The sequence below is a fragment of the Carassius carassius genome, chromosome 6, assembly GCF_963082965.1.
Source record: "Carassius carassius chromosome 6, fCarCar2.1, whole genome shotgun sequence".
NCBI lineage: Eukaryota > Metazoa > Chordata > Actinopteri > Cypriniformes > Cyprinidae > Carassius > Carassius carassius.
This window is the reverse complement of record NC_081760.1, coordinates 26,655,123-26,670,848: the sequence shown is the minus strand read 5'-3', so window position 1 is coordinate 26,670,848 and position 15,726 is coordinate 26,655,123. Positions and strand designations below refer to the sequence as shown.

The 15,726-nt window shown below is 36.8% G+C and overlaps 1 protein-coding gene across 2 annotated transcripts in view; it reads right to left on the bottom strand.

Annotated features, from left to right (window-relative positions):
• The window catches only part of LOC132142555 (polypeptide N-acetylgalactosaminyltransferase-like 6), a 189,934-nt gene that overhangs the window by 117,702 nt on the left and 56,506 nt on the right, over positions 1–15,726 (bottom strand). For both annotated transcript variants that reach the window (XM_059552509.1, XM_059552510.1), the window contains exons 3-5: positions 13,881–13,989; positions 5,132–5,270; positions 1,606–1,772 (exon numbers count right to left, since the gene is read on the bottom strand). In XM_059552509.1, coding sequence (XP_059408492.1) covers positions 1,606–1,772; positions 5,132–5,270; positions 13,881–13,989 — 415 coding nt within the window. The remainder of the gene's footprint in view (positions 1–1,605; positions 1,773–5,131; positions 5,271–13,880; positions 13,990–15,726) is intronic.

Below are 15,726 nucleotides of genomic sequence, written 5' to 3'. Positions count from 1 at the left end.
TGTGACTACAGTTTGCATAGTCATGAAAATAAAGAAAACTCTTTGAATGAGAAGGTGTGTCCAAACTTTTGGTCTGTACTGTGTATATATATTATTTTTTTGCGGTTGTGATTGATGGTACTGGAGGTTTTTAAAAGCTGTCCAGACAAAAAGACCACCAGCTGTACACAACCTTCTGTGTGTTTGTGTAGAGAGCATGCATCTAGAGGGACCAGTGAAGCTACTGACAGGTGCTTATTTCCTCTGAAATGCACTTGGGCATTATTGGTCAATCTTTAGACTGAGTGAAATGTAACCACCAAATAATTTTGTCAGGACCGGAACGCTAATTCCTTTTTATAAAAAATAAAATAAAATTTTGTATATTGGCCGATGAAATTGCCTCTCATTGCTAGAGGTCTAAGGAAACTGACAAACATTTGTTACAGAGAATAAGCGACACGTCTGGCTAAAATTTCTCTTTAAATCACATAAATGACTCATACGAACACCAGACAGATACACAAGAGATTTAGAACTTCTTTCACTGAAGGATCTGTTTTCAAATGACTGCAACAGATGCCAGAAGACTGACATTATCTATGCTTTGAAAATTCATTTCTACTCTTGCTCAAGGTCAAAAATCTGTTGAGAGGAAATCTGTGTCTCATATGAGCTCATCATAAACAAGTAATGACCAATAAGCTTGATTAGTATAGCAGAGTTTGTCTTTTATACACACACACACACTGAATCTACAGATGTACTGTACAGTATCTATGCCAACTGACCTTACATTGACTAAAAACATTGTATTACAATATAAACATGCCAACACAGACAACACATCTGTGTTATAAAAAAATAAAAAAATAAAAATCCTTGTTTATCATCATAAGCAAAACAATGCAAGATGCCTCTTAGTATAATGGTGGCTCATTTCAACTGGACATGAGTATGTAATGGGAACAGAACAGGCCAGAGCGAAGTACACTCTCATTATTGTGTTCTCCCGTTATTCCACTACAGGAGTGACGCAAGCCCAGCAGTGAGATGGAATGCTATTGGCTGAGATGTTGTGTAGTACAGAGGAGCATTGTATGTTGGGATGGTCTCACTGATTTATTGTGTAAGGTATTGATAAGTTTGCTGTTCCAAAAGGCACAGTATTTGGCTCTATAGTGCTCAACAGTGTGCTATCCATGTGCTTCCGTGATTCTGCTGGATATCACAGCATTCCACTACCAAAAATCTTACAATGAGTGGAATGTGTTCTACTTTCTACTTTTCATGGACAATAAGACTAAATAAGTCTTAAGACTAATAAGGCAAAGACTTACACATACACATCAGACAAATTAACATTAAAGAAGTCCAAACCAGTTATAACAACAGTTTCATTGTAATTGTGTAATCAATCAGTTATCATTTTCTTTTCCAATAAATGACAAAGCCACGTCTACCTCGCTAAGTGACCAAAAAAAACAAAAACAGCTTAAGCACCCAGTGCTGTCATAGCTCCATTCAAAATTCATTTTGAGCAGCTAATACAGAAAGACAAAAGAAACAGCCCTGATGTCAAGCAGATGCTCTGAGAGAGAGAGAAAGAACAGCTCTGAGACTTACCTCTGTCACTGTAGTCATCTACCAGTACGATCTCTGCGATAAGGTGGTCGGGTGTGCGGTTGGTGATGCTGTGGATGGTTCTAAGCAGAGAGGACCAACCTTCGTTATGGAACGGGATGATAATACTGGTGTTTGGAAGGTTTTCAAGATACAGCTTCTGCTTACAGCTACAGAAGAGAAAGAATGAGAGAGAGTGAGAAGCAACCAAACCCTACTGTGTCTACTTATGCTTTACATCAAATGCTTGATCAGTACGTCAGTGTATATTCCACATATTGTAAATAACTTAACAAACACGCGGAAGCCTCTTCAGAACAATGTCATTTACTGCACTCGTAAGTAACTGTGCATCTTGCCAAACTGTAAAAACATTATTTGAAAACAAAAGGACTGGCATGGGCCGCCCCAATGCTGTGGGCAACGGCGATGGAGTTCAGATCATAAATCAATGTTTTGAGAGGTCCTTCAGTCCCAGCATGCTCATAAAGCTTTCAGAAATCTGTATGCTAATTGCGCTCAGACAAAGCCGGCACTGACAGATGAAGTGGCACTTTATGGCTCACACCGGTCTCTCTAATTCAGCACCCTGACAAACTTGACAAGCCAGCCCTCATTCATACACCTCCATATAATAATCATTCTCGGAGCGCTGCATGGTTTTTTAACATTTCACTTCGATGGCGGTGGGGAAAAAAAAGGACAAAAAAACAACAAATACAGTATAGAGAGAGCCACCATGGTGAACGAATGCATTTTGGAGAGGAGCCAGCATCTAAAACAGCCCTGTCTGACCTGTCAGATCAGTCTACTAATGAAATACAGCTCAGGAAGAAAAAAAGCACCCCATTTGCATAGTAATAGGCAGACAGTGACATGTGCATTACTGGAACATGCAACTGTCATAACATCAAATGCTCCAAATCAGCATTAAATCATATTTACTTGCATGAAAACACTGCAGTTCAGGATTTGGCCTATGCTATTTTGTAGAAAGAAAAGTGTTGTGTTCTAAAATCTAGAAAGGTTTTTATTTTTTATTTTTTTCTGAAGTGATAGATGTGTCATTGTTAGGATGTTGATTATAATTCCTGTCCTTGAGGCCTTCAAAAAGCCTTTTATTTTTCTTTAGCTTTGATTCAACAAACCATACTCAAACGTGCTAAAATAACTTTTACATTTGAGGTAAGAAAAAAAACAAATATGTTTTATAAGGTTTATTTTATTTTTCTTTCTTTTAAAAAAAAAAAAGAAGTCTCTTATTCTCACCAATGCCATTTACTGACCAAAATACAGTAATATTGTTGAATATTACCACAATTTAAATCCCTTTTTTCTATTTGAATACATTTTAAAATGTAATTTATTCCTGTGATGACAAAGCTGAATTTCAGCAGCCATTACTCTTGTCTTTAGTGTCACGTGATCCTTCAGAAATAATTATGATATGCTACATTTCTTGTTAATATCAATGTTGATTTTTTTTTTAATAAAAAATAAAGGCTAAAAAACATTTAGAATGTTTTATTTTTTAATAAAAAATAAAGGCTAAAAAACATTTAGAAAAATACAATTGAACTCTCTCTCTCTCTCTCTCTCTCTCTCTCTAGAGAGATAAACACAGATTTTTGTTTTGCTTTATTCAAAAGACAATGTGTTTTAAAACTCTCAGCCGTTTTTCACTTGAGAAAGCATGGAATCTGTCCATTTTTTCTTTCTTTCTGCTTGTTAGCACAAACTGAAGCTGCAGCAGCATCTGTGTATCTCTCTGTTACCTACATTAAAAGTGAATACACGGGCATGCTGGCTCCCGCACTGAGACAGTTATTCACATTCTGTCTGTTGGCAGGTTCCACACTGAGCACCACAGGCTTTTATATGGGATGTAAATAAAAGCCCCACACCAGGCACTTCACCGGAACACTGCCTGCAGTGCTTGAAAGGGGTTTACACACCTTCACAGCTAACAGCAGGGGAGCAACAGACAAACTTTTTCACCAAGAAGATGTAGGCAATGTTCTCTAACCTAAAAACATGTTTTAAAGACTTCACATTCATTCACATTATGAAAGCCTGGAAGCTTGGCAAGCCAGCAAATGCTTAAATGGACCTTAAGCTCATTCTGGCAGAATAAATTGTATTTTAGTTATCGACAACCCTGTAATGAATTGGTCCTCCTTTAGACAGTGACTCTTTGGTACATGAGTTATAGAGAGATTTGTTCTTGCCAAGGGGAAAATCCATGGCAGTGGAGACATTCAAGGGAAGGTAATGGTGCAGAGCCTTCTGAGAACAATTAACGATCAATCCATCAAGGTGCTCATTTAGATGGAAGTGTGAAACCAGACCTTCTCCTTCAGATCCCGCTAAATGGATGGACTGCACCAAACTAACGCTGTCTCTGTTTTTTGCCTTTACACTTTAACACTGATTAAGCACTTTCATTGTCATTTGTGCTACAAACTGTTCTTAAGAATAATTTATTCTGTCATCCAGTCTGAGACATTACCATTCAAAACTTTTGGGTTACTACTATTTTTTATGTTTTTGAAAGAACATTTCTTTGATCAAAAAACAATAATATTCTGAAATAAAATGTTTTCTGTTTTAATAAATATTAAAATATAATTTATTCCTATGTAATTTAACTCCAGTCTTCGGTGTCACCAAGATCCTTCAGAAATCATTCTGATTTGCTGATCAAGAAACATTTCTTATTATCATCGATGTTGAAAACAGTTGTGCTACATAATAAATTTGTAGAAACTATAATAGATTTTTTATTAGTTTGTTTATTTGTTTTTTTTTAACATGGTATGTGTTCACACATTTTTATTAACTATTTAGCAATTTATTTTTAATATATATTTTATTCTATATTAATTAATATATCTTTGATTTAACAGTATGGATACAGAAATAAAGGGAGTCATATTAGACTCATCCTAATATACTGTCTCTCATCAGGCAAACCCAAAAAAGTTTTTATTCTATATCTTTCTTGTGTGAGTCTTCATGATTTCAAACAATTTTGAAAAGACATACTTATTTATTGCATATGTAAAACTTGAATTTGGGGGGAGAGGGGGTTCTTAGTGCATCTTTCGGTGAAAATGTCATCTTTAAAAAAATTGGGGGTTATGGTCAGAATTTTATTCACAACAATATACAAACATTTCAAAGATGTTTAAGATAACATATCAAAGCTTTAGGCTAACATTTTAAAAATAATAATAAAATAATAATAAAAATAAAAATAAACAAAGTAACAGTTATCCCTGCTTTACCTTGTTTTGATGTTATAAGACAGCAAAAGGTGCAGAGACAAAAAAAAATCTATCAGCCTTGAAATCACTGAGCAAATTCATCCTAATTAGATTAACTTCTCATTTAGGACAAAATCATTAATTAAAACAGATTGAGTAAATATGGCCTGCCACAGATCGTTAAAACGCTGATGTCTAGCTCAAGCTGTGCAGCTCTGGAGGCTGGTTACTGTGAACATGCTTTGAGAATCAGCTCTACTCACTTTGGATGTCTGATGTCAGGAAGAGAGCGGTCCAGAGCGATATTGTTGCTGACGTAGATGTTGAAGCCATTCTCTTTGTATACGGAGTCATCACAGTCATCCTCTACAAGTGGGTACGGTTTCCCATGCTCCCCTTTTCCTGAAACAGATGCGGTCAGATATCAACAACCATGCTGAGCACAGCCAAGATGTTGACAAGGTGAGCATGTGTGTACTAACAATGAACATGCACCACTCCAAAGATAGAAACTACCGCTGTGAGAACTGACAATTTATTTTATTATTATTTTATGACAGAATAGCTGAAACAACTCAACCAATGAGCCTGGCCTTTCTCTGAATTCTGACCAGACATACTCCAGTATGAAGGCTCAACCGGTTGACCGAGTTGCTGGCTCTGCAGTGTACATTATGAGCTCAGCCGCTTTCCACTGTGTTTCTCTGTCACAGTTGATGGAAATCCTATCTGTATGCCTTCTTCTGTGGATCACAAAAAGAGCTTAAAAAGTTGTGAAGCCGACGGTGCGTGATAGATAAAGTTACTGACTGTCAAAAACAAAAAGAGTTGGCTCGCAAATGCCTATATGAGTCATCGGGAATTTGAATCTTATTCCGTTTACGGCTCTACATCACGAAGTAACACATTTGCATAATGTCCGCCCGTTTTAGGTTGCCAACTTGCCTGCCCACAAACTGTAAAATTTCTGTGTGTTTAACATCATGTTGAGAAGATGCTGTGTCCTACACTGTGAGAGTGAATTTGTTCGATCACATCTCATAATTACCACAAACTTGTCTACACTTGACCCTTACAACATAGAAATGTCCTGCTCCAGTCGTGCTTGTGAATCAATCTCTTGTCAATCAACCACTTCAACCATTTCATCATAAGACTCTGGCTCGAGTTGGTAAGGTACAATCCATACCATCCTTTCTATGTATTGACAATTCTCCAGGGCTGTGATTCTGTCATGGCAATGAGCATTTAGTTTCCGACCAATCACAAAGAACTGCGCCATCTGACCAATCACAGCAGTGAGGGCTCAAAAAAGTAGGTGTTTAGAGAGACTGATTCTTTGAACTGCTTTGCATGAGACATTTATGAATCATTTAAAAATTAGGTAAAATTAAACCTATTTTCTAAGAAAACTAACATGTTTTTTGCCCTTGCATACATGTAAACTTGTTTTAGGAGACTCAACAAACAATATTAGCAACCTTAAAAATGGCATAATAGGGGCACTTTAAAAATAGTGTTTTGATTTTTTTTGTTGTGACTGTGAAAAAATTGCAATTGTAGGTCACTCCTGCTGCATCGAGAATTTCCATAGTAACTCACATTCAGGGAGAAAACTGGACAATGTAATACTTTTTTTGTTTCACCTTTACTGTGTGTAAAAACACTAAGGGAAGCAGGTTGAGGAAGTGACGAAAAGACGCCGGATAGCAAATCTATTAATAATGTCACTGATTAGACCCACTGCCTATAACTAAAAAAACAATCATATTGTTGAGTGCTTTTTGGAAATTTTGTATTAGGTTTGGTTTAATAATTAACATTATAGAATATATTATGTCAGTAATAAGAATAATGGTCCACAGTTTATTAAAACACACAGAAACACAAAGGTCTTCACTACAACCTGACAAAATAAATCAGTCTAATTTGAAAAAAAAATAAAAATCATGGCAGAAATACTTCTTAAAGTATAATAATAATAATAATATTTATCAAAACATTATTTTTAAAGAAATATCACCAAATTTTACATCCATGTTTTAATTTAAACAGTATACATGGCCAAAAATAATAGGAATTATTACATTTTCATGTAATAACATTTTAAAAGCTAAGTTGTTAGTTTTGTAAACTGATATGTGACCCTGGACCACAAAAGCAGTCATACGGGTCATTTTTTCTAAATTGAGATTTATAAATCATTTGAAAACTGGATAAATAAGCTATTTATTGATGTATGTTTGTTGTGATAGAACAATATTCTGCTGAGATACAACTATTTGAAAATCTGAGAGTGCAAAAAAATCAAAACATTTAAGTCACCTTTAAAATCACCTTTAAAGTTGACTGCAATGATAAAAACCTTAATAATCATCGGGAAGAAGGACGCGGGAACCGGCGGACAATCAACTGAAACTTTAATAATCACAAAATAAACACAAAACAGCGCACCAGCCCCTCACGGACGACTGATGCGCACAAAATAAAAACCAAAACACAACTAAAAGCCCAGGCCTGGTCCTCTCTCGTCCTTCACTGTCGTCGCTCCAGTTTTATATCCTTCCATCTCCTACGTGGGACTCGAGTCCGGTGGTGGGTCGCAGGTGTCACTGATTTGCCCAATCATTGCCGGCCTCACTCCTTGTTCCCACGTCCCTCGGCCCCGCCCCACTCGCCACATTGACCAAATGAAGTTCTCAGCAACACATATCACTAATTACTTTTTAATATATGTACATTAGAAAATTTACAAAATATCTTCATGGAGCGTGATCTTTACTTAATATCCTAATGATTTTTTTGGCAATGAAAAATCAATAATTTTGATGTATTTTTGGGTATTGCTAGAAATATACCTCAGCGACTTAAAGACTGATTTTGTGGTCCAGGGTCACATTTGATTAATATCACAGTTTTTGGCATAACTATAGACCTATATAAAAATCCATTGAATGAAAAAGTGACATTTAATTTAAATTGTAGCTTTAAACTCTGCACAACTTTTGTTGTTGTTGTTGTTCTACAGGAAAAGAAAACTCACTTGCTTTAAATGTCATAAGGGTGAGAAGATGAAAGTTATAGCTTTAAAGTGCTAAAAACAAGTCTGAAGCAGTCTGTAGCAGTGCATAGCATTTAGTTTTGAGAAGACATGCACACTTTGATGAAATGTGAGAATGCTGTAGCAGCAATGCCTTTTCATTAAAAAAAATTCTAGTTCAAATTGTTTGTGTATGTCCTAAGTCAACCCAGGCTCATTGATCGTTCAGTGTTATTAATATCTCCCAGAGAACAGCTGCTTCTCTGAATCAATAAACAACACTTTATCCTCTCTGAATGTTTAAATGCCAAATGGATACTGAAATCTAGCATCCCTAAAATGTTCTCTCAAACATCTACTGTAGGTAAACGTTTTCTCTAAAAATGTAAGCATTAATTGATAAAGATAAGACTATTTCAATTGTCATATTCTTCCAAAAGAATATATGGCAAATATGGTACATTGCTTATCACTGTAATTTTGGAAATTACTTGAAACCAAAGGACTCACTGAAACTATTAATGTAAATTAATATTTAATATCTAAGCCAAACAGACTATGGAGTGCTGATAGCGATATTCTCTCCTTTACCTGCACAGGAGATTTGAAAATGATCAAATTGTTAATTACTTCTCATGCTGCCGCTTTAACAAAATGTAACCGATGAAAATATGGATATTTATACAGAAGATACGGGATTTTCCTCCATCAGCTTATGAGAAATTTCCTCATGACAGACTGAAGTCAACACCAAACCACCATCCTTCCAGTGTAATTAATGCATTCTGACAGATCTTTTGTCTGATCTACAAAAACAAAACAAAAAAAACATTCTAGTTGAGAACAACAAATCCAATGCAAGATATCTTCTGAGATGTGCGCAAAATAGAAAGTTTTCAAAACAAACTACACATAAGGGGGTATTTTCCTTTTTTGTAAAATGCATCTATTGATATTTAATCATATTTTGAAAAAAGAGGCACACAAAACTCAAACGGCACAAAAGGTCTTCATAAAGCTTTAAACAACGCAAAATGATATAATTACAAGTATACATATATGAGATAATATTCCATCAAAACTGATAATTATGGTTCTGTATATTTCTGTATGTACTGTATTTGTACATGCATGCATAACATCTGTGTATACATATTCTGTACATACAGTACAGACCAAAAGTCTGGACACACCTTCTCATTCAAAGAGTTTTCTTTATTTTCATGACTATGAAAATTGTAGAGTCACACTGAAGGCATCAAGGGCTATTTGACCAAGAAGGAGAGTGATGGGGTGCTGTGCCAGATGACCTGGCCTCCATAGTCACCGGACCTGAACCCAATCGAGATGGTTTAGGGGTGAGCTGGACCGCACACAGAAGGCAAAAGGGCCAACAAGTGCTAAGCATCTCTCAGGGAACTCCTTCAAGACTGTTGGAAGACCATTTCAGGTGACTACCTCTTGAAGCTCATCAAGAGAATGCCAAGAGTGTGCAAAGCAGTAATCAAAGCAAAAGGTGGCTACATTGAAGAACCTAGAATATGACATATTTTCAGTTGTTTCACACTTTTTTGTTATGTACATAATTCCATATATAATTCCACGTGTTGATTCATAGTTTTGATGCCTTCAGTGTGAATCTACAATTTTCATAGTCATGAAAATAAAGAAAACTCTTTGAATGAGAAGGTGTGTCCAAATGAGAAGGTGTGTCCAAACAGCAACTGTATATATATATATATATATATATATATATAAAACCTGTATGTACTATATGTATGATCTACAGTAAGTGTGTGTAAGCCTTATTCATTAAATACATCCCTTAGTGCATTTCAGCGCAAATTCATCACTCTGTGACATGTGCATAATTACAATAACTTCACACCCACTCCTCTGGAATTTTTTAATCATAATGTAAAATTACAGATTTTAATACTCCTACTCACAAGCCTTCAGTGTAACTGTGTACACGTGTTTGCCTCTTAAAAGGCATTGAACAACAGCTCTATGCAGAGATTAATATTGTTATCACAACTTTTGCGGCAAAACATCAGAAAGCATTGCAGGTTTGATCACTGACAGGCAGTGTGGATAACAAAGGCAAAAGACTTCTGTCAGCAAGTGTAACTGCACAGCAAGCATTAAATCTGATAAATACGGGTTCTGTATTGGATCAGCTGGGCCTCTGTTCTTTGTCTACTAAATTTCATAATGATATGTAGCTTATATAATTTCCACTCCTATATATATATATATATATATATATATATATATATATATATATATATATATATATATATATATATATATACAGTACAGACCAAAAGTTTGGACACACCTTCTCATTCAAAGAGTTTTCTTTATTTTCCTGACTATAAAAATTGTAGATTCACACTGAAGTCATCAAAACTATGAATTAACACATGTGGAATTATATATGGAATTATATACATAACAAAAAAAGTGTGAAACAACTGAAAATATGTCATATTCTAGGTTCTTCAAAGTAGCCACCTTTTGCTTTGATTACTGCTTTGCACACTCTTGGCATTCTCTTGATGAGCTTCAAGAGGTAGTCACCTGAAATGGTCTTCCAACAGTCTTGAAGGAGTTCCCCGAGAGATGCTTAGCACTTGTTGGCCCTTTTGCCTTCTGTCTGCGGTCCAGCTCACCCCTAAACCATCTCGATTGGGTTCAGGTCCGGTGACTGTGGAGGCCAGGTCATCTGGCACAGCACCCCATCACTCTCCTTCTTGGTCAAATAGCCCTTGATGCCTTCAGTGTGACTCTACAATTTTCATAGTCATGAAAATAAAGAAAACTCTTTGAATGAGAAGGTGTGTCCAAACTTTTGGTCTGTACTGTATATATATATTTCTGCCATGACAACTCTCAGAGAGTTTATCATCGTAATATACAGCACATGGTGGTCTTGGCAGAATAGATCTGCTATGCTGCTTCTGCTGCCACAGAGCAACTACAGAGTTTTTCTACTGCCAGTACATCCATAGACATGCTGCTGTGACCATTTAAAAATGCTGCTACTGCTCATATAACATATATGAAATAATCCCATATAAAACATACATGAAATCACCCCGTAGTAGATCTATACGGGTGGAGCTGGAGAAGGTGAAGGGTTTACACAAGTTTGATGCTTTTGGGCAGCTGTGACCTAATGGTTTGAGAGTTGGACTTGCAACTTGAAGGTCTCGGTGCTGGCAGGAGTTGTAGGTGGGGGGGGGGGGTGAATTAACAGCGCTCTCTTCTACCCTCAATCGCCAAGGCTGAAGTGCCCTTGAGCAGGGCACTGAACCCCCAGTTGCTCCCCGGGCGCTGGATCTATAGCTGCCCACTGCTCCGGGTGTGTGTTCATGATGTGTTCACTACTCTCACTGCTGTGTGTGTGCACTTGGATGGGGCAAATCCAGAGCACCAATTCTGAGTATGGATTACCATACTTGGCAAATGTCACGACTTTAACTTTCACTTTATGAAGCGCACTGCAACTGCCACAGCAAGCAGTAGCCGAGTATTTGAATGTTTGAGCAGCAAGCTTATTGGCTATTGATAAAAAAAGAACCAATCAACTGCACCCCATGAATAATGATGTCATTATGTCAAATTGAGTTAGAACCTATCGGCCTTGTGCCATCTTGTAGCAGCATGTACTGCTGCTGCCCCAAAGAGCCATATTACCTACTTGTATTACTATCTATGTGTGCCTGGGCTACCATGCCGACCAGCTTAACACTGTTGGCCTATGACTATGTTAACCTTGGCTACCTTGCTGACCAGGCTTTACACTAGTGGCCTATGGCTATTAGTACCTTGTTTGCCCATGCCGACTAGTTAGAATGCGCACTATGTGCAGTTAACAAATAGATACTTTGCAAGATGATGAGAGAAGACCCAAGCATCCACCTGATCAAAATATATTAAGTCATTTGATAACTGTCATTAATGTAACTATATTATAATCTTATTGTGTATTAAAGCCAATAGGATGGTAAAGAGAGTGTGAGTCCGCACAATCAGCACAGCTATGTAAAACATCGACCTAAGAAAGAAGCAAACCTGAACATTGAGGTCAAGCAGCTAAATATGCCGAACCCCAGTTAAAATGCATACAATGGGAATGCTTATTTCATTTAAGCCTGTTCTAATGTCCTTAACTTGTTGACATGTACTCAGCTTGCTGCTGCAGCTGTAAAAACACAGATACGTAAATGCTACTGCTTTTACTTAAACATGATTCTTAGTTTAAACTTGTTTATGGTTGCTCATTTAGAAATTGATTAGGCAGAGCACAAAATATGCACAGTGATATGCGTAAAAGAGTATTCACTTATCTTAGATGTTGATTTCTGCTACAGCAAGCACTAGTTGAGTATTTGAATGTTTAAGCAGCAATTTTATTGGTTGCTTATACACTGCGCAATGTACCATCGGAGTGATGTCTTTTTCATGTCATTTTTGGACGTCCAAATTCGGTCCAAATGACGTCCAAAAAAATTACCCAGTTCAAAGATCAAATGTTGAACATCAAGATGACGTCCAAGTTAGGTCATGGTTGAAGAGATCTGAGAAGATCCACTACTATTCCTTGGCATTCATGTACTACCATCTCCAATGAACTAGATTCATTAAAATTTTATATATATATATATTATATATACATAATGGAGGCTGCTATCTTAAGATTTGTCATCAACAGATGGTGTGCACTGAGAGCCCTCTGATAGAATAATGCAGCATGCTCCAATGTGACAGGTCAACACAGAACAGTTGGGCCGAGTGGGCCATATGCAGAAGGTCGTGGTCCTGCCTGCAGGTGCCAGAAAAGCCATCCTCCCTCTTATCTGACAAATCTTCCTGGCTAATACACTGACTTCTTTTTTTTTTTATTCCAAAGGACTATAAAACAAGCCGCTACCTTTTCTCATACAGTTATGTGCAACACACAATTATTAGCCATACTGAGCACTTGCATTTCGCATATGGGATTTAAGAGTATTTACAAGTATCTGAAGTTAAAATTATTTCCAATGTAAAAGCACTGCAATGTTAAAAATCATTCACCCAAAAGAACCAATTCAGGCCCTCCAGAGGCATTTAGAAAATAAAGGGAGTATGTGCAGAGCTACCAAAGCTACTAGCATGTATTTCAGTGGGGTCATGAAATGCTATGTTAAATATTATGTTTCTTGAGGTTAGTTCAGTTTGCAAATTTTTTTGCAACAAAAAATATTTGTAAAAATTATAATTTTGAAAGGGACATCCCACTACTGTGATTTGCTTACAGCATGTTGTGAGATTTGATACTCAAGATGGCAACTGCTGTGTCAGAGCTGTATGTTTGAGCCTAAATCAGATCTTTAGAAGAGAACATCATTGTGGATTTCATTGGATTTCTGCATTACATTCAAACATGGAAACGATCTGGTGATGACTGCAAAGACTATCCGTGTCAGTTATTGAACAATCTATAATTGAAACTGTAGACAATTCTAAAAGTTTGCCAAGTTGTGCTTGGCCAACAATCATATCTTATCGAGCACCTTGGGTCATGCTTGGAAACCAGAAGAAAATGGATGAATAAAATAAACACTGAAGTTAGCACCTTGACAGCCATTTATATCCTTAACTGCAGAGGACCTAATGTAGCTCAGATTTAACACTGCAAAAAGAAACCCTTACATTATTAAGCAGCCGTAAATTCAGATGGATCAATAAAGTCTCTTTAGCCACAGGGGCAACCAGTTGATTTACAGGGACAGCTTGGCAGGGATTCTAAAATAATGTCCTACCCTAAATGAAAGCCATAAAGAAAACGTTCCTCTTTAGTCTGGTTGATGTCCTTTATGCTGTGATAATGTGAGGTTTTCATATGCTTTGAGAGGCACAATTATTAATTATAAGAAAGAAAGGGCCTGTTCTAAAATATTCAGTGGATTTAGTGTCCGTACCAACACGCTGGCTGTCTTTCCTGATGCTTTCGTTGTCATGCCAGTCTCTTCTTCTCGAACCGCCTGTCCAGGTATAAATGTGTCCAACATTTAAGCCCAGTGGGAAACCCTGTGGAGAGAAAAAAAAACTTTTTAAAACTGTAAAAACCCAAAAACAAATTATGTGCTTGTATTTTATAGATTGATTTGCCTGTTATGGTTTTTATTTTGTTGTAGTTAGATTTAGGTTTAGGCTAGGATAAGGGTTATGTGCATAGAAATATCTTATAAAATGCAACTATAAAGTATCCAGTATGTAATATACAGTATACTGTATATATTGTAAAAACATTTTAAGATTTGCATACACTATTTCAAACAGCTCTTGACTTGTAGTTAACATTGTTCCTTTGTAGAATGATTATGCATCTGAGCAAAATATCTTTCATTCCATATATAGAAATTTCATTCTACATTGTTTAACCAATGATTGAATCCAACATGGAAATAAAGCACAATAATGGAGAACAAGAATAGCAAAGTAGTCTTTAGATGTCATGTTAATTATTTACAGCAGTGTCATGGAGAAATGACAGTGTGAAGAAAGCTGCTTACTAACCGAGCTGCATACATGTATGAAACAGTCTTGTTAAAATTATAACATTTAAATAATAGCTAAGTTAAGTGTACAATACTTGTTCTGACTAGTTGGTGTACTGTTGTGTCATCTACCAGTAGGGGCTAGTAGGACCATGCTAACAGCCAAGCCTTGCCTATTTGTTTTCTCCCCCACAAATCCCCCTTAAAATATTTGCTCTTGTCAGGTTTATTCAGATTAATTGATGAATTGATCAGATTTACATTAATTCAGATTATTGTCAGATAAGTATTTTCCCTGTAGAATTAAAAATGCGGTTAGACTATATGCATTTTGCCAATGATTGCACAATATCAGCGTATGTGTATCGTGGGAGTTGACAGCAGGGTACAGTGAGTTCAATTTGCCCATGATGGGCACTGACGGAGGTGGACCTCCACCTCCGTCCTCTCAGAGCTTTTCGTCCTCTCAGAGCTTTTCGTGTTGATCTGTAAAAACATTGTTTCTACCTACACTAATCAAACTGTATCATTGCTGGAAAGCTTTTGATGCCTGATGGTTTCTTGTCTGAAAGCTCCTGTCCATGAGATCTTAAATCTAAAAACATAATAAAGTCAAACCATGACAGCCTTATCATCATCCTTCCAAAAACCAAATCAGCAGTGATGTGTTCCTGTCATCCTTTCCTCAAATCAGCATGACACCACCATCACTTGATGCAATCCTCTCTGCTGAGTTTGACAGCCACTTTGTGACTGGTTTGTTTACATGTGTTATTGTTTGTCTTCTTTTCTGTGATGTTATTCGTGTTGCATTGTGTTCTCCAAATTTCCAGGCAGTCTCTGTAAGTGACACCACGGCGAGTCTCCAGTAGATTGAACGCCTCATTCAAGACTGCTGTCATCTCCCTGATGTCTCATGTCAGATGACAGATGATCAGTTACAGCAAGTCTGCGTGGGCTTAAACACAGGAACTTTTGTGGTTGGTTAAGAGACGTTGAACCCCTAATGAGTACCACTTCTCTGTGTGTGTTTGTTTCGCTTGACTAACTGGTGCAGCACATCTCAAGCATACAGTTGGCTTGATGTTACACCGAGCTTGAACGGCTTTATTGAATCCTCGCATGAATAAGATGTTTTAGGTAAAATACTTTCCTATTTTCGTCTTTCGAGAAGTTTCGCACCCTGAATAAGGCATTTACAGGAGAAGTTGTTCATAACTTCTGCTGCCTCTCTTCACATGTCTCTTGTTCTTTCGCCTAGATTCAC